Raw genomic sequence first — 20,203 nt, forward strand, 5'->3', positions numbered from 1 at the left:
CTGGTTGATGTAAGTATCATAACCAAGCAACTTCTGCACCCAAGGGAGGGCTTCATCACTGTGCTGTCAGACACCTTCTGCCCAACTGTGCATATTGCACACTTTCTAAAACTTCTAACTCCAAGGGAAAAAGCTCACCTCAGTCTATAGAGACACTGAAGGAGCAACCTTTGAGCACTGAGAGAGGTCTCGTACTCGATGTAAAGGAGAGCTAATTTTGCACAGTATTTGCATTTTTAAGGCAAGAGTCTAAAGGTTCAGAGGATCTGCTGGATAATGCTCTTCTGTGGCATGTGTGATACTGAGAACTGGTAACATAAGGAAAAAAATATCCTACCCTCACTACAAACACTGGGAACAGCACACCCCAAAAAGTATTACAAAATTGTAACAGTCCCAACACAATTTGATAGATAAAGGCTTCATAAAAGCATGTAAGATTAAATATAAGAGGACTCTTATAAACCTCCCATCTGTTGCCTATTGACAAAGGTTTCACACATTTGGATATCAGTGTTTGCTGTATGGACTATAATACTGCGATATTTTTCTCTAAGATTAAGTAGAGATTGTTTTTGTTATAGGCATTAAACAACTTCAGGTTTCAGGAAGCAAAAGGACTTTGCAATCAAACACAAAAGGATGAAGAGAAGCAAGACCTTTCCTAAAAGCTGGCTCTGCAGACACAAGAAGCCACTGCACCCTCTGCTGGAGCCTGGTGAGGGGACTCCTCGAGACTGACTTCAGGCAAGCTGCAGACATGTGTTGTCCTGTAGAAGAGAAAACAACTTTTCCTGACTATGTCTTTCCAGTTGTACAGCGCAAATGAAAGCACAACATGGCTCAAAGCAGCTGTCAGCCCAATTAGGGATGAACAGAAATCATGCTCTAGATAGCAGGAATTATAAATTCAGCATCAGCCACAACTACAAGTTAATTGGGCAGCAGACAAGTTTGCTTCCAGCAATAATTAAAATTAAACATCTTTTTAGCCTAAGTATCCAAAGTGGCTCAGGGACAGACTTGCAGCAGCATCCAGGAGCAAACGGGGGAGATCCAACACTACTGGTTTGGGAACATCTGGGTCAGAAATGCTGGAGAAGGGCCAGGCACCCCTTGCTGCTGAGGAGCACCCACCGATCAGCTGAAACAGCCCAGGGCATACTCCAAACTGGAGCAGGTTTTGGGGATCCTCAGCCCCATGTGAGCTGATCACATCCCACTGCTCTTGGTGTGACATGGCCAGTTTCTGAGGGGAAATGGAGCAAAACAGAGGCACCATCCAGCTCCAGAGCTGGATAACCATGGCCTGAGATAGAGCACCCCTAGTTTCCCTAATAAACCATTAGTCCATGAGGTTTTCTAGAGCCACAGGTCTTCCCCATTTCACAATATGATCAACTAATCCAAAGTTGTGTATCCAAGAAGGACCTTGCAAACAAGTAGTAATTTCTTATGGGAGATAAAGGAGCATGCAGACTACCTGCAGACAATTGATTATTTCTTAAAAGGGAAAAAAAAAACCTGCCCTAGCCCTCATTGCATCAAAGCACCAAATCCTAGGGATGTTTTAATTAATTCTCACCCACCAGTGGAAGGAAACTCTTAGCAGGAAAGACTGTTTTCAGAGAGAACTCATACAGGAAAGTTATCAGCACAAAGGTAATAAAACCACAGGGAATGATCAGTGAATTTAATGGCACAAGAAGGAGTTACTTACAAACCCTGTCTTAATGGTAAAATGTAGTTATCAAACCTGGAGTACATGCTCAGCAGCAGGGTGCTGATACCACTGGAAGTGGCATTTAAGCTGTGACCCCTCAAATGTATCAAGGGATACCCCTGCTCATGTCCTCAACTCTGAGGGATTGTTGCCCACAAGAAAGACTTGCTGCTGGATACTCATTGGCAGGTTAAAATTAAATTGGGTGTTCTTTTCTAGAATTAATTTTTAATTAAACTAGAATTTGGGTGACTTCAATAATGCACTCTGGCCCCACTGTAGAATGTCTCCTCACTCAGAGGAGCCTGGGCTCATTTTCTGGTTTGTCAGTATAACCACATCACTCCTCTCTCTCCATGGCTCCCCCCTGTAATGTCAAACATGTCGATTCATCTTCATCTCAAGGCTCCTCACAGCTCATCCCAACACTGGTCATCTCCCATGTGCTGTCAAACCATCAACACCCACCTCCAATCTGCCAGCCCCCCTCACCTCCACTGCCAAAGGCAAACTCCAGCCAGTCCCCTGCTTGGCTGTCTTCAGGAAAGCCTCTTTCCACCATCCAACTCTCCTCCTCATGCAGAAGAGCTCTTCTCCACCACCCAGAAACCCTCCTCAGTTTTCCCCTGCAAGTTTGCTCCTCCATGACAGGCATGGAAAGGCCAGCAGAGCCATTCTCCCTGGTGCTGGCCACTGTGGTGTCCCTGCTGCTCTCTCCCTCCTGTGGGTTCAACCCTGAGTCCCCTCACTCAGTGTGGCTTTCACATACCCCTGCCCACGAGGGACCAGAGGGGCATGGTGGGGACCATCAGCCATGGCCATGGAGCAGTGAATCACTGGACACACAAATGGGACAACAAATGCCAAGCAAAATTCCAGCTTCTGGCTCTTGTCTTTGCTGTGTGAGTGACAGCTTAACGATGCCTTCCCTTCATTATCTTACCAAGAGACTTCTGTGTAAAACAAACAAATCCAAGCTCTTGAGCCAGCTGTGCTGCACAGCTGGGTTCATGAGCCCCAAACAGCCTCAGGCGAGGCACTGTGTATGGAGGCAGCTCCTTGCTGCTTGCCTCCACTCTGGGAAAATCAGGCATGAGCAATGGAAGTAGGAAAGAGAAATGACATTTAGACAGATATCTATGTTCTAGCAGTATCAGACTTTTCTACTCTGAATGCCAATGCAAGCTGGTCTTTTTTCTTCATGCTTGCAGTCCAGGCCGAGTCCTCTCCCATGGGAAAGCTTGGGCAGAGGCAGGGAGAGGGGCTTCACTATAACAAACATTTAAACAAATGGTTGATCTTCCCTGAATCGGGACCATAGACCTTGGGAGAGATTACTTGACCTGGAGTCAGCAACTTTCTCCACCAGCACTAAAAATACCCCTGAATGAGCCATGGAAATGTGATAGCTTAAACATTTAGCAGTACCTTAGGCTAGACAGTGGTTTATAATTATATGGTTTCCATCCAGAGACCTGCCAAGAGGCCATTCCCACACAGTCTGTATTTTAGTGAGGACAGGGCTCTGCCAGCCCAAAGGTGAGGGGAGAGGTGATATCTGCCTTTGCCTATCAGCAAAACCAGCCTGTCTGCAGCACCACATTTCTGTCTGCAGCTTTTCTAAATCCATCAACAGCTCCTCTTAAAGGGTAAAAAAAAATCTGCTGAACACAAAAGAGTAGCAGTCACCACAATAGCTGTATGACTTATTTTTATAGTCTTCTTTATGTGTTTTCATAACTAGATAGCCAGTATATTGCAGTTCTCCACCCTGCTAATGCCAAAGCACTGAGAAGTTGTTTGTGGACTGATCCCAGAAGCTGAGGCACCTGGACAGGGGAGATTTGGGATCCTGGACAACACAAAACCTGTTTAAGGATTTTGATTTGAACTACTCGAGGTGAAACAAATATCTCTTCCTTCTTCCAAATTAAAGCAAAGGTGCTAGAGCACAACCTTAGATGGCAGGAGGTGCAGGGATAAACAGATGTTGAAATGAAGGGGGAAAAAAGCAACTTTTCCATTTTCCCAACAAACCTCCACTATTAGCAGGCACCAGGTCATCACTTCAAGTCAGATAAAGAGCAGAGGAGGCAAAGGACTTATTCTGCACTACACAGCCCTTCCTCAGCACATACAAAGCAGAAGGGGAAAGTAAAAAGGACCACATGGCCTCTGAGCAGCCAGTGGCTGCACATCCCAGTGGGCAGATGCTGACAAGCATCCCCATAACCCCATCACTGGGGCTGAGCTCCCCTTAACCGGGGAAGGAGCAGTAGAGGTGTCAAATATATATACATATACACACAACAGAGACATTTTATCTCTACCTATATACAGACATGAGGATCCAGGGAGGCTGGGACAGGCTGCTCAGTGGAACTGCCTTTGCCTGCCTTCCCTCAGAGGCAGTGGCAGCCCTGCCACTTTCACTGTCCCCTGCTGCCCAGTTCATGTCACCAACACCTTCCTGCTCTGGAGCACAAGTGCTGCCCATCCCTGGCTCTCCAGTGCCCAAAGCCAAGACCTGGCTGGGAGCAGGTTTCCACAGGCTTGTCCTGGATGAGTCTTGATGTGCCAAGATGAGCTCTTGCTCAACAAGTACTTCGGGAGAAAAAAGCATTCAAAATACTCCCAAACACAGAAGCAGGACAAGAGCAGAGACCACTGTGGGGAACACAGAGAGTGAGCAATTAACCTGCTGGGACACGAGGGACATCTTGGGGCTGAGGCAGCACAGCAGGACGTGGGACTGTGCAGCCCATCCGTGCCACACTGATGGGGACCCAGGACCCCAAAGAAATTACTTTCTGCAAGAACCAACAGCCAGTTCTGCACAGAAAACTGCAGGATTTTAAACTGATGAGGGACTAAATTATCAGTGTGGTGCAGAGAGTTGCAAATGGCCCCTTGCCTGGGCATCTGGTGGGACAGCCAGAGGCAGCTCTCCCTCGGCCAGGGCAGCACTGCAGGGACAAGTGCAACGTCAGGATTGCACACAGCAATTCCGTTGCTCACATTAACTAATAAAAAACCACTATGTGTTTCTGCAGATTGAAACAAGGCTTTTTGAAGAACCACAAACCCCTTCTTTTCCATAGGCAGAATGTTTCTAAACTATTTCCTGTGAAAAGTCTGCAGTAAAGTCTAAATTACACTCATTAGTTAAATTGGATTTCATTACCATCCTTTCCCTCAGAGCCCGTTACACAAGTTGGATGCTGCATTTCAGGAATCCATTACATGCAAACAACAATATTTCTTTTGAAAAATTACGTTAAAAAGACTTTTGATGTTAAACTATGTCCTATTTTTTGAAGGTCCAAGATGTTATCAGAGAAGGGGAGGCAAAAGCTGCCTTTGGACACCACAGTGCCCTCTAGAATGCCCCTCTAGTTCATCCAAATTACTATTTTTATAAGCAGAATTAACAGAAACAATAAGTTATTATCCCCACAGGCAGTTGGTTGGTTTTTTTTAATAATTCAGGCCCTCTTTTATGCACTCTGCAGCCTCTAGGAAATAGAAGCAACACAACTCAGAGTGAAAGTGTGCTGGCACATGGGCTTACAGCTTGTCATCATACATGGTTCATGTGGCATTTGTCACCATCGAGAAAAAAAATGGAGGAAAAATAAGACAGTGCTAATAGGCATCTGCAGTGCTGTGCCCCAGGCCTTATTTCCTGTCAAAAATTAAACTAGAATCTTGCAAAACCTGGATATTTCCAAAACCTGACATTCAGGAAACCAAATCACCCTCTCTCCCTCACTGCAATCTACCCACACCCATGGCTTTCACTCTGTTTGGGGCTCTCATAAAGCACATTGAGGTCTATCAGGTTGTATTGACTGGTGAATAGAAGAAAACAAGAAGGATCTTGTCTGTTGGATCAAAGGCCAAACAGTTTTTAGACACCTGTCTCACCAAACGAGCATTTTTAGCATAAGTTGGGGATTCACAGCCCTTAGAGCATTGCTGACCACTTTAGTCATGCCTTGGTACTTGGTAAAACAGAAAGGAAACTATTATAGCTATTTGCATCCCTTCCATAACAGGGGAAAACAACTCTCTATTGCTAAGTGACAGACTGAGTCGAGCACTTCCTCTTTAGTGAAAACTTTATTAGATCTCAGCATGGTTACGATTTTGGAAATTACTTTTAGAGAGTTTTATGAGTTTTAGAGCTCAATTTTAATGCCATTGTCTTTCAAATTTAATCTTGCTTGAATTACATTTAATTTGATTGCTCTGTGGTGCTTACTTGCACATGAGCAGTTCACCATTTTGCTATTCACCCCTTTGCAAGCAAGGCACCTGCTGTCCCTGGTATGACCCCAAATACAGAGCAGAGGGCATTCCTGAACCAGAGAGTATCCTGCAAAGCCTACAGAGCTGCAGTGTTTGGGGATTTTTTTGTGATTTTCTTCCCCTTCAGACATACACACTATGTAGGCTCTGCAGCCACAGTAAAGAGAATTGCCTGTGCCTCACACACATCTTCCCCTTTTCTCAGTGTCTCCCAGCACTGTGTGAGATGAGGAAAAATCCATCCTGCCTCACCTCCCACACAATTCCCCCATCTCCTTCCCAGTAAGACCCTTCACTGCCTGCACCACACAGCCCTTGCTTTGCTTACCTTGTCCTGCTTTACCTCTTCCACACTCCTGCCATCAATGCAAATTAAGTAATTGCCAATCACTGCCACCTGTCTGCCAACAGTTTTCCTGCAAATTTGAAAAAAACCACCTTTGGATTCAGTTAGGAGCAAGCAAAAGGTGAAGAAACTGGTTGGTAATCTGCATTGCTCCAAGCCTTGGGATGTTGCTCAGACTCAGAACAAGGCTGTAACCCCCATGAAACGCAGCGTGGTGGGCGCAGAGAAGGTAAGCAAAGCATCCACTGATCTTGCACAGTGCACACAAAACCTTCATGAATTACTCTTTACCTCCCTGATCTGAATCTCAGGGTATAATGCAAAATGTCAGCAAGTAATTTGGTCTTTTCCATGTTTAATTCACTCTGTGTAAAAACCTCTCATCTCAGTTAGCAAAATCAAAGCGAAATCAACAATTGTCCAGCAGGGGTGCCAGAAGCCATGCCTTGCAGATCTTCACCATCTTCCCCTCTCCTGCACTAGTGGCAGCCAGGCAGAAGTTTATTAAAAGACCCCAGAGAAACCCATCTGCAGCCTGGAAATGCAAATTTCCAGTGAGCTCTTAACCTATATTTCCCAGTGTGGCATTGTCTTTCCCTGGTCTTAAAATTAAGAACCGAACACAGTTTAAGGGAAAAGGGGTTTTTACCTCAGTATTTATTTAAGGATCCTTAGGTGCATGACTTCATCCAGGTGGAATGCACCGAAATGCACCCCGAAAATGCACCCCCAGAAATGCACATGCACAATAGATCGTGTATACAATTTACAGACCTTGCAAATGAGCAGATCTATCAAAGATTCCCCAATGAGAAGCTTAAATGAATAGCGTGATATCCCCCCATCCCGAGGAACTCCCCCCTGGATGGGCCTATCTTAGTTTACAGGTTGTGTTCCAGAGAGGACCTTGGTTTCTCAGGATAGCATAGGACTTTCTGGCCCCAACTGTGAGGCCTTCAGGATGTTTGGTCTCCTGGTTTAACAGAATATTAGGACTATGCTAAATTATTGAGCTTAAGGAATTACAAGTATGCATTCTAAAAGCACTGAGGATACATAAAAGCTATATAAAAGGGTATATATTAAAAAAATCATCTTGGCATCAGTGGCACAAGAGCTGGAGCACATTTTCTGCAGTCCAGTATGTTGGTGGCCCCCCTCTCTGGGGACAGGAGCAGAAGTCAGCTGTGGTGGCTGCTCTCCTGTGGGTCAGGAGTATCAGAGCTGTCATGGGCTGGTGATCTTGCTGTTGTGTTTGAAGGATGCCCTTGAAGCTCGTGGGTTTCCCTGTGGCATCTCACCATGGTGCATTCACCTCCACTACTCTAAACTGAGTGTGCAACAAGAAACAGAGAGTATTTGGCCCTCGGGATATTTATTAAGAGACTTAGGAAAAAAACCCTCATTTTTTGAGCTTCTGAGGAAATGTACAATATTACTTCACTCATTTTTTTCTACTCTTTGATCTCTCAAACAAAATTGGTAATTAACAAAATTAATTTAGGATGATGCAATGTTATCTGGCTTGCTTTAGCTGAGCTCTGGGCATGAGAAGCATTGCACTGAAGTAGCTATTGTGATTTTTTTACCTATATAGTCTGTCTAAATATATTGTTTCAAAATTTTACTGTCAAATAGATTTTCCCCTCTCTACGTGTGACATCTGACAAGCAGGAAAACAGTGCACCAAGAGTGTTTCTTCTTGAGAAAAAAATCACACAGGGATCCAAATGGGAGAGCAGGGTGTGGGAAGACAGCAGGGGCTTAAAACCCCTCATGTAACAGGACCAGAATGTTGCCCCCCCTTGTCTTGCAGGGGGTTCTCTGGAGCTGAAACATCTCATCTGTTTTCCACCAGGCTCTGAAAACAACTCCAGCCCAGCATCAGCTGGTCAAGGCTTGTGGAAAAATCTTCATGAAAAAATAATGTTGATTGAATAAGCAAGAATCAGCTGAGGCATATTGATTACTAACAGCATGCCTGATTTCTTAAAAGCCTTTTACTTGAAGATCAGTACAGAGGGTGTCCAGAGATGTTTCTGTCTTTAATGCATTCACCTTCGACTTCACAAAGAATACACAATTCATAAAATAAAGGAAGACTACCTGGGACCCCGGCTCTTTTACTTAGGGAAAGCATTAGAGATTTTCTGCACCCTTTTAGGTCAGACCTCCAGTGCCAGCATAAAATTTTCCCTTCCTCTTCCCAGAGCCCAAAGGGGATGGTGCCTGCTTAGCTCTGCACACACACAAATGTCAACTCTTTGCTTCTTCTTAAAGCATTGCTGCCAAATCTCTTATAATTTTATTGTCATTTGTATTTTTCTACTGAATGTTACAGCTTTGCCAGGCTTTGAAACCATTTCATAGGACCAAGTTTCTCCCTCTCTCTCTCCCACATTAACAGGATTCTGCATGAAGATTTTTACATCAAACCCATCAAGTACAGTGGCCCCATAAGAAGGGAGTGAAAATCGATGTCCTGGTGCCCATGCAAAGGGTGACTGAGGAGTTGTATTCCATGTTCATACCCAGAACTGTGCCTTAAGAGATCCCGTCCCAACCTGTTAGCAGAAGGCTGCACATCAGGGTCAAAGCTCCAGCCCTCCACTTGTGGGGCATTGCTTGGGCATAGGTAGTCACTCCAGTAGAGTGGAAACCACTGAGCCTCAAGCAGTTGTTCCACCTCAGAAGTATCCATGAACAAAATACTGGTGGTTATCCAAGCAAGACCAGAGTCAGAGTAATGTACAACACGTTCTTTTAAAGCTGTTACCATATCCTGCTCATCACTGTTCTCTTGGATGGGGGCTGATGCAGTGGAGATGGAGGATGGTGGGAGGAGATGGATCCTCAAAGCTCAGCAGCCTGAGCCCTGATGCTCACTCCTCTTGGGCTTCACTACTTTCTTGCAGCCAAAAATGAAGATTTCTTTAATAAGCCAGAAATTTCACTTGTGCTTAAACATGGAAAATTGCATTATTAAAGGACTGCTTCACTACAAATTGCTTTGAATTTCTTTGGTTCTGTCACAGAGTATGGGCTGGGTTCTGCTTTTTTAAGGCAGCTGGGGAGAAAAAACCTGTAAAAAGCTGAAACCCAAATCTTCCCCAAGGGCCATCACCAAAACCATAAAACAACATTGATGAAGTAACTCATTTCTTTTCCCCAGACTCCTGGCACACCCAAGTTTCTTTTTGTCCAAGTGAGGTATTTCTTTCCATTAGTAAATCAGCTGAAGTCTTTCCCGGGACAACAAGCTCTTGTGAACAGGACAGGGCTGCTGAGGGCAAGGCTGCCAGCATGCTACTGGGAGTGTCAAGGGCTAAAGTGCTCTGCAAATGCTGCAGGCTCACATCTTTCCTAGCACAACTCCTGCCCTGGAGAAGCAGGGAAGCTGCTTCTGGGGGGGCTGTGTATTTCCTGGCAGCATGTTTGTTTCTTCCGACTACAGAAGGGTATTTGCTGCACCTGTGAGAGGCGCTTAACCTGCTGTCTTACCCTCCCCAGGAACCATTTTAGTTTTGCTACGAGTGAAAAATCAGCATGTCCACATATTCAGCCCCACCTGCAGAGGCAGATAGTGACCAGACATTGAAGGCAAGTCAGTACAACTGAGTTGTGAAAATTTGTTGAGAAAAAAACTCCAAAACTTTTCCTTCTTTTCCTTCTTTTGCTTATATTTCAGCTAAAGTCTCCAGTGTTCTCCAGGTTGACAAAGTTTTTTTAATTTTTATCATGGAGTTGGTTGCCCTCAGGAAAGAAAGACTTCCACTTATGAAGTCTAAAATTGCAGGTTCTAACACAGTTATCAACTTATATTGAAAAGAGAAGCTCCCACTCAAGTCCCCACCTCTCCATGCAAACCCTAATGAGAACTGAGCTGACTTTTGTGACTGAGCAGGGCTCTGAGCTTCCAGCAACATCCCAGCTTTGCTCCTCCTCAGGTAACATTTTCACCTGTACACTAATGACCACAGCTCAACACTTTTCCAGAGTGTCCCACAGATTGGTTTCGCAAACATTTTCAGGGATCCGTTATTTAATCAGACTTTTTCTGGCAGCACAGGGATGCTCCTACATAAAACCTTCCAGTTTTAGCTGGGGCCATCACCTGGTAGCAGAGGAGAACAGTAAATATCACTTTCTATTTCAGGTTACAGTTGGGGCAAACAGTATAAGTAAATCCAGTTTTATCTACTCAGTCTATTAAAAATTAACTGGGTCTAGAGGAAGGGAAAATACAATGTGTAGCTGACTCTGGGAGGGAAATAAAGAGCTGGTAAAATACACAGTTCTAGAAATATTTAAGGTGAGGAAAAGGGCTGCTGGGGGAAGAATCAGGGACAATTAGGCTTTTGAGTAGAGAGCTAGCAAACTCAGCCATGCAGAGTTGCTTTTTTTCTGCACCAGTTCTGCAGAGATTTATTTCCTTCTATCCCAAATCTATAGTATGCCCTTCTATTTCCTCAAGCCTTAAAGGATTTTTTGAGGATTCAGCCAAAGCTTTATCCTCCCCAGGAGATAGAACATAGCTAGCAAAAAGGTATTTTGTGTTCTTTAATCCTCCCTACTGAAACCAGCCTACCTCAGGCTTAGGTATGCTTGTTAATAAGGGCAAAATAAATTTGAGATGGAGCCTTCAATCAGAATTGTGCAGTAGCACAACTTCAGCTTCGTCTTCAGTTCATACTTAGCAAAGGAGGGCAGGGTAGTCACATCTCCCACAGCCTGATACCTCCTCAACACGACAGGCCCAGCCCTGCCTTTTGCTGGTCAACGAGCGCAACCTGCTGATATCCCACCAGAACTACAACCTCAGCCACCTACACAGGGATTAGTCAATCGCTGGGGCAAGATTCCTCTTATCTCAATGATCAGAAGCTGGAATTACTAGCCAGAGCAATTTGTTTTACGTTGTGCCCACTGAATTTTCACTACAAAAGCCTGTGCTGCAAGTGGCACGAGTAAATTCTCCTACAGTCATTCCTGACATACATTTCATTTTAAAATGATTAGCACATAGAATATGATTTATTTTTCAGAGAAACAGCTTTTAGGGATATTTAACAGCCTTTTGTACACAGCTCAGCTGGGAGATGAGTGCTCAGCACTGACTTGCTCCCACATGGAACACTCTGGGCTAGCCAAGAAGGACCAAGCCAAAGACAAGATGATATAGATATATAGATATATAGATATATAGATATATAGAGATTAGATATAGAGATATAGCGATATAGAGATAAAGAGACAGATATAGATATAGATATAGATATAAAGATACAGATACAGATATAGATATATAGATATATAGATATAGATAAAGATATAGATATAAAGATATAGATATAGGTATAGATATAGATATAGATACAGATACAGATATAGATAGATAGATAGATAGATAGATAGATAGATAGATAGATAGATATGAGAAGAGGATTTACCTTTTCCATCACCTGCCAACAAACCCAGCAAGCCTACAGTTGTGGTATTGTAAAACGACCGAGAAATAAAATGCGCAGCACTCATTTATCCAGTTCACTGGGGAAAATCCCTGCAGAGGTGGCAAAGAGGAAGGGCTTTATCAATTTTTGGACGTTGGTTGAATCCAACCGTGTAAAGGAAACAATGGAGAAATCAGCCCTCACTTGTGGGCAAGCAGAAGTGGGAGGCAGCATGGCTGACAGGAAACCACAGGGTTTGGTGTTGGGGTGAATTTGCTCTGGCTCAGGGTTTGGCCCTGGCTTCGCTGATTGCTTCTGCTCAAAGGCCCCACTACCATTGCTCAGGCATATATCAGCTTTCTGGGTTTTTTTCTCCAAAAGTCTTATTCCATTCTTCTACTATGCAACTTTATTTATTAAGACATAATGTTAAAGTTATTAATAAGTTAAGGGGGACTAGTCTAACCTTTGCAAGGTTTATGGACACATGCACGGCAGGTACCATCCAAAAGCCCTGGTAACTGGCAGTTTACACTCCTGAAATATGACATCATTTACACAGCAGAATCAGGGTATCTTGGAAAAGCTGAATAGCAAAGGAGGGATTTCTCCAGGACAGCATCAGGCTTAACTCCTTCTCTGCCTGTTGGGACTCTCAACATCAGAAGGACATGGACCTGTTGGAGCAAGTCCAGAGGAGGCCATGGAGATGCTCTGAGGGCTGGAGCCCCTCTGCTCTGGAGCCAGGCTGGGAGAGCCTATGGAGTTCACCTGGAGAAGAGAAGGCTCCAGGGAGACCTGAGAGCCCCTTCCAGTGCCTAAAGGGGCTACAAAAGAACTGGAGAGAGGCTTTGGACAAGGGCCTGGAGTGACAGGACAGGGAGGTATGGCTTCAAACTGACAGAGGGCAGAGGTAGATGGGATCTTAGGAAGAAATTTCTCCCTGTGAGGGTGGCAAGGCCCTGGCAGCACAGGTTGCCCAGAGAAGCTGGGGCTGCCCTGTCCCTGGAAGTGTTCAAGGCCAGGTTGGATGGGGCTTGGAGCAACCTGGGAAGGTGTCCCTGCCCATGGCAGGGGAGTTGGAACGAGATGGTTTTTGAGCTGCCTTCCAACCCAAACCAGTTTATTATTCTGTGATTCAGTGATACCAGCCCAAACACTCCCATTTGCCCGCTGAGCTATTGCTCAGTCCATCAGAAGACTTTGAAGGGTTTTCTTACACAGCCAAGTAAGTTACTACTGACCTAAAAGGGAGAAAATGGGGACCTCACACCCTGTGCAAGAGTAAGGAATCGGTATTTCTCAATTTAACCCACCTGGCTCCTCTCCATCTCCATGGCTGCTCCCCACCACAGAGAAGGAAATGGTGCAACTGCAGCTCCCGGGACTGTGCAATGCCCGGGGGTTGTTCCATATCCTTCTGTTACTGGGTGCTAAGTGGCCAATTCATGTCTTTCACAACTGCACCTACCAACTGTTAAATTAACATCTTGGGTGCCCAACACAGAAATCCCTCCAACTTTGGTTCTGAGCTTCCTCATGCCTGAGGTGAGAGATCTGCACCTGCTAGCTCACCCAGGAAAGATGGGGAATGCACTGAGACATCCCAGATGCATCATCCTACACTTGAAAGCTGTTTTATTAAGAGTACTTTACCACAAGTGTATTAGATATATTGCAGTAACAATGGCATTTTGATGTGTTTTTGATAGACCAGAGCAAGATACAATGCTGTTAGGACCTCTTATAGAGAAGAAATAAAAATAAATGTACACAGTTATGAGCAATTTGGAGTCAGCCCCGCACACAGGAGAGATGGGAAAAAAATTGCAAAGAACAGGTTGTTTAGAGCCATTTTACAAAGCACCAGACTGCAAAGCAAGACTCAAGGAAAAGCTTCTTCAGTGTCTGTGCACCCATAACACCTTCCCTTCTTGTGCCTACCAGCTTGGCCGGCTTTACACTAAGCCTTTCCTTCACAAGACTTTGTGGAGTGGATTGAAGTGCTGCAATTCTTTCCTTGGTAAAATTTGGAGCATGTGAGTTCACAAGAGTCTATAAAAATCAGTAGCTTTTCAAGGCAGCTCTGCCCCAGGCTAAAGTTATCTAATGAGGTATTTAAAACACTCCCACTGCAAACTGAAATAAATCAGAAATAAAATCTGGTTGAGAGAGATCATTACTGCAGAAATCCCACTGGACACCCCTCAACTGGGAATGGCCAGGCATGCCCTGAAAAAAATCTTCATTTTAAAATGGTTCTGATTGTAGTAGGAAAAAAGCTTCCAGCAGCCAGTATGGAGCTAGCCAGGCTCAGAAACACTTCACTACCTCTCTGCTATGAAATCTTCATTGAAAATGCCACCCATACCACCTCCCCTGCTGACTCCTGCTGTTAAGGAGAGCTGAGGGGGTTTGCAGGGAGTTTGTGTCAAATGAAGGAGAAGAAGCAATGAAGGTTGTTTCTGGCAAGGATCACACAAACCCACACACCCCATCTTTCAGTTCAGGGATAAGCAGCATTCCGAAACCCTGAATACCCACTGAGAACCCTTACCAGCACATTGTATCATTTATCAGCCAAGACTCCATTATATTAAGCAAATTACAACCAAATGCCCCATCCAAACTGGACTGAAGGGACATAACTTTTACATAAGTATCTGTTTGCTGGTTATGAGTGTGGAAACCAGCAGTTCTTCCTGGCAGGATGGAGAAGAAAGCAGCAGGGATAAAACCAGCCAAACCACTTGTCATAACCCCAGGGAAGGATAAAATAATGTTTGGGGATTAAATTTTGGCTGTAAAGAAAACCTTGGAAACACAAGTGAAAATTTTGTCTCCAACTGCTTGTTCCATGGAGGTTTTCAGAAAACACAATGTACAGATGCTTTTGCAAACTAGAAGTGGGGCAGAGACACATCTGTTTCTTCTCTGAATAAAATCTGCAGGACTTCCAGAGGTTTCTGTAACTTGAAATATCAGATAATTTATGTGAAAGCACCATGACTCATTTAAATTTCATATTATCCAAAATGTGTCTGTAAAGAAAATCTAATGCTTTTCTGTAAGTAGTGCAGAAAAATCAAACTGAAGGATTACAAGAGACACAAAGGAGTCTGCTTTATAGTACAATAGCTGAAACCAAGAAGGCACTAAAGGCATCACTTTAAAACCTAGAATTATTGAGACCTCCAGGTCAGTTTTGCCCATGCAACTTGGGTTTGTAACTGTTGTTTCATAACTTGAAGATGTTTTAATAAGTATTGTACTGTTAAAAACAAGGGTTTCAGTGAACAGGCTTCACGGATTTAAGTGAAATAATTGACAATTTCAGGTGAACCAGAAAAAAGAGATGTTTCAACGCAAAAGCATCTGTATTTCTTAGACTAAGTGAATATTCATGAATGCCAAACACTTCCTGTGTTCTCAGTCACAAAGCCCTGGTGGGCACAAACACCCAGGGAGGAATGAGCAGCAAAGGACAACGGTGACATCTACTCTGGAGCTTCGCTCACCTTTTCTCTTCAGGCCAGTCCTCTGAACCATATTTGTAGTTCCTACCATTTTTGTCCTAAATGTGCCCTTACTTCAGGATGAGGAAGAAAAGGTGTTAAGACACAGCTCAACCAGAGTTTCCTGAAATATGAGGTTGTTAATTTTCATCTGTAACTGTGTGCTAAGAGCCCAATCAGTTTGCCCATCTTTCCCAACCAGCTCTAACAACTGTTAGAGCCTGTAGACATCCAGAGTTCCCAGTATGGCAACACCACCTGCCTGGAGCTGTAATACTTTGCTCAAGACTGATTGGCCAAGACAACAGACTTGGCCTTTCAAAAGCACATAAATACCTCAGGTGGCAGCGGTTCGATGTCTTTGACTGGATCAAAGAACACAGGTGACACGGCCCCAAAATGCCAGCTCTCAGTCTGATTGCTCTGGTCAGCTTGGTGGCCACTGGTGAGTTGACATTGCTGTGGTGCAGCTGGGTTTGACTGGGCTTAGGCAGACAATAATGAATTATTGAAATTCAGTTGAACATAAATAATGCTGGGGGGTTTTCCCTCTAGTTTTATGAAGAATGATGGTAATGTGGACAGTTATGACTATTATAAAATACAGAATTAGGTGCGCATTAAGAGACATATACTGAAGTAGTTGGAGGTTTCAGAAAGAATCATAAAATCATTAAGGTTTGAAAAGACCTCTAAGATCAAGACCAACCATCAACAAAGCACCATTAGAAAGTAAAAATAGTTTATTTCACAAACTATTTTTAAAAATCTTTATCTATAGCTTTGCTTTCTTTTTAGTGCATATACCTTAAAGTCAGGAAAAAATGGATCAAGTCTATACAGCAGGTTGTAAAATGTCCTTTTACCTACAGTTTCTGAAATTGCAAACTCCTTTGAGCTCATGTTTTTCACTTTAAACACCCTATTGTGCACCTGAACACTTTCTGTTCCACTGGACTAAGAACATGCTTGAATTTTTCCCGCTTTTCCTCTTTTCCATGTGAAGTTTTCACCAGGCAGCTGGATGTACACCCGCCCCAACAACAGCACCAACACTGGGCACAGATCTGCAGCGGGAATCCCACCAACCAGATCCGCGGCTGCGACAGATATGGCTGCGGGAATTTCGGTGCTGACAGGTAACGCAGCGGAGCCTGGGCACCGGCGGCCACTTGGCTTTCCTAAATTGAATGTTCAGGCAGCAGAAAGAGAACAGTTAAACAGGCTGACACTCGGAATGAGAGAATACTGTTGTCTGCAGGACCTCTTACTCATTTTTGGGATATTCCTTGGCAATCTTACAGAAGCACAGTGATACCACTGCTGATAACAGATGCAGAGGTGAAGGAGCAGGACTGTTACATGAACTACAGACAGAGTAAAGGAAATGGAAATATTTCAAGGATTTTTGTCCTTTATCCTTGTTGATTATACTCCAGAAATTTAACTAACACTCAGCAACAGCTTATAGGAAGCCAAGTAGATTCATTTACACAAACTAAAAGTCTGTCAGCATCATTAAGTAGGGACCTCATAAAATAACGGGTTATATTTCTCTGAAAAAATGCTTTTTAACGTAGAATCACTCCTGCATTTTCCTGTCATCTCCTCTCCCCAGGCTCTGTAAGTGTCCATCTTCATCATGCAACTTCCAAATTTCTAAGTGACAAAATGCCAAACATAAGATTCTATTTTACATGGGCACAGATGTTTTTTGGGGTAAAAAAATGGTACTTTTCTATAATAGTTTGAAATAGCCCATGAACTTGGGAAAATAAAAAATAAGCTTAAATTTGAAATTTCATCTCACTCTAAAGTACTTCAGAGTAATATGAACAATTTGCAACAAAAAACCCCGATGCTTCAAACCTGCTACTTCTACCCAATATCATTGAAGGTTAAAAATTTTGTTAGACAAGCTTCAGCTATCATCCTGCATTAAGTGACCAAGTGATACATAGCATTAACCCTGAGAGATGTCTCTAGTTAAGTATTTCTGCCTCCAGGCATGGTGGCAAAGGAAAGCACAGCGGTGTGGACGTCATCTGTTCTGATGGAGCCACGGTGTACGCTCCTTTCAGCGGGCAGCTCTCGGGACCCATCCGATTCTTCCATAATGGAAATGCCATCGATGATGGAGTCCAGATCAGGGGATCAGGCAAGTAATTAACAGCAGGTGTGCTGTGCGGTGTGCACAAGTAATCATTTCATTTACTTGAGCAAGGTTTCTGTGGTTCTTCAATTCAGGCACCATGTTGATTAATCTTGCACCCTCTCTAGCATGCTGAATTATTGGAAGACAGCACCAGCAGGATGTAGTCCTTTCCTATGCTTTTCTTGGACAGGAGGAAAGAAAGGAGTTGAAAAACATGTAGCAGGAAAATAACAACCCCAAATCAAAAAATAGGAAACAGTAAAAATAAAGCACCGGAAATACGTCCTCAGTTTTGCTGAGAGGATGTTTTCCCATCTCTATTTTCAGCTCCCTTTTTTTCTTTTTGCCCTGGCAAATAGAGTAATTTTGATTTCACCGTTGTTGGTACCTTGACTACATTTCTGCTTTATCCTAACAGTCTCCAGTAAGAGACTGGCAGGGAATGCTTCTTGCTCACCCCAGGAGCAGATGCAGCTGATGTTTCCTGACCTCGCTTCCTCTCCCGTCTCTCCCAGGTTACTGTGTGAAGCTTGTCTGCATTCACCCCATCCGGTACCACGGCCAAATCCGCAGAGGGCAACAACTCGGGAAAATGCTGCCAATGCAAAAAGTATATCCTGGCATTATTTCTCATATCCACGTTGAGAACTGTGACCACTCTGATCCTACTCATCTGCTTACGCCTGGTAAAAAAACCCTTAACAACAAAAAAAGCAACTCAGAACAAGAGTAGATTTGCACTCTAGGACCTGTGATAGTATTTTTGAATTTTTTTATTTAAAGCATGGTTCTTCTACGAAATAACCCTAATCTAGAAAATAACCATACATCTTAGTTCTACATTCCATTTACATTTCCTAAAGGATGACAAATTTTATGGGGGGGAAATCCAACTACAAGCATGGGATGTAATTCCAGTATGTTCTTACCTAACTGTAAATCAAACATCGTAGTTGCAAACATGTAAGTGCTAAAACTATCTAGAAGTTAACTTTGATGTGCTGTGTTCCTTTATTTCAAAGCTGTTCCACCATTGCCACAACAGGAGAGAGGCTGGGCTGCAGTGTGTGCTGGGAACCCTACCAACGAGATAAGAGGCTGCGATAGGTATGGCTGTGGATACTACGGAGCTCCAAGGTAATACAATAATTGGAACACATGGGGTTTCTTCCATTAGAGTTGAATTCTGTTTAGGTCATGTAAGAATTACAGCTTTGAAGGTTTAGATTGGACATGAGGAAACTTTTAGGCTGCCCACATTGCTCAAAACACCTCTCTAGACTAAGCCATGCCTGACCTGACCTAATGTTGGGAACACTCCTGACTCAAGGGGAAAGTTGGACTTGATGTGCTTCAGACAACCAAACTTTCTGTGACTATGGATTTTTTTAAAGACCTGGAAGAAAGGTGTTTTTCTCCAACTCTTACAGGTCATCCACCCTACGTGTCATTTCATCACCTACACCTTTGCAGATCCTTCAGCCAGTTTACTGACACTATTTCTGTCCTAACAACGCATTTCCAGATCTCACCATGTGCTGCCTGACCTCTCTCTGCAACACTGGGCCTGACCAGAGATTTCTGTAACGATGTGTTTGTTTTCAGACGCAATGGCAAAGGGAAGCACCGGGCAGTGGATGTCATCTGTGCTGACGGGGCAACTGTGTACGCTCCCTTCTCTGGCCAGCTCTCTGGGCCTGTTAAATTCTTCCACAATGGAAATGCCATTGATGATGGAGTCCAAATCAGGGGATCAGGTAAATAGCTCTCTTTCATTTAACATTTCTTTGTCTTGAGCTCGTACAGGATGCATTACCTTAGCATACTACTTAGTTAGCCAAGTAGTCTAGCCATGTTTTCTTCTATCCACTTACATGCAGAACTTTTTGCTCCTGCTACAGTGCAGATAACTGAGTCCTGCAGAATGTCTTCAGGCTTTTCCCTTTCCTACAGCATGAATTGCCACCTTCTCCCTGCCTTCCATCTTCTCTCTTCTACCAAGTTAATGACTCCAACCACTACCTAATTTTTATGACCACAGCGTCTTTGCTTTTTGGTATTTCCACCATTGCTATCTCAGTGGAAAGGACAAGACAGAAATTGTTAAAATTTCTGAAATAGATTTAGTACAGAAGAATAAATGCTTCATCAGTCATCTAATGTTTTCCCTCCTCTTGTTTTTTCACCAGGATTCTGTGTAAAACTACTCTGTATCCATCCCATAAGATACAACGGTGCAATTTCCAAGGGACAAGTCCTTGGGAGAATGTTGCCAATGCAAAGAGTATTTCCTGGGATCACATCTCATATTCACATTGAGAACTGCGATCATTCGGATCCTACAAGCAATCTTGAAAGGGGTAAAGGGCAAAGAGATTGAAATGGAAATGCAGTAAATTCCAAATAAATCCATCTCAGCATCCAAAAGTTGTTTTTTCTTCCCATGCACAAGTTTATACTATCACCTATTCAATACTTTGCGCCTTACACAAGCAGTGTCTGTTGGATGGCAACAGGGACTTGGAAAACAAACAAAAAAAAGATTTGCGTTTTTATTGGAATTTCTATTTACCAGAGAATCAGGAAATTAGCAAAGACTAGCTTTTTCTAAGTCTGAAAAATCAGCTAAAAAGCAAAGCGCTCACTCCCTCCTGTGGCAGAGAAGGTGCACTCCTGTCAGCTTCTCCAAGCACCAGCTGGCCT

At 43.6% G+C, this 20,203-nt stretch overlaps 1 protein-coding gene across 1 annotated transcript; it reads left to right on the forward strand.

The window, feature by feature from the left end:
- Positions 1-15,699: 15,699 nt before the first annotated feature.
- LECT2 (leukocyte cell derived chemotaxin 2) lies at positions 15,700-19,927 on the forward strand. Its single transcript, XM_010399842.2, has 7 exons — positions 15,700-15,790; positions 16,352-16,484; positions 17,352-17,503; positions 18,016-18,186; positions 18,523-18,637; positions 19,106-19,257; positions 19,690-19,927. The coding sequence occupies exons 1-7, from the start codon at positions 15,745-15,747 to the stop codon at positions 19,878-19,880; spliced, it is 960 nt and encodes a 319-aa protein (XP_010398144.1). The 5' UTR covers positions 15,700-15,744; the 3' UTR covers positions 19,881-19,927.
- Positions 19,928-20,203: the final 276 nt, after the last annotated feature.

This window comes from Corvus cornix, chromosome 13 (genome assembly GCF_000738735.6).
Source record: "Corvus cornix cornix isolate S_Up_H32 chromosome 13, ASM73873v5, whole genome shotgun sequence".
Lineage (NCBI taxonomy): Eukaryota > Metazoa > Chordata > Aves > Passeriformes > Corvidae > Corvus > Corvus cornix.

Excerpts from the sequence above, each read along its gene's own strand:
- LECT2 (XM_010399842.2), top strand. The coding sequence starts at position 15,745 with ATGCCAGCTCTCAGTCTGATTGCTCTGGTCAGCTTGGTGGCCACTG. Across the intron at positions 16,485-17,351 it reads GGGAATTTCGGTGCTGACAG|GCATGGTGGCAAAGGAAAGC; the intron begins GTAACGCAGCGG and ends TTCTGCCTCCAG. Across the intron at positions 17,504-18,015 it reads AGTCCAGATCAGGGGATCAG|GTTACTGTGTGAAGCTTGTC; the intron begins GCAAGTAATTAA and ends CGTCTCTCCCAG.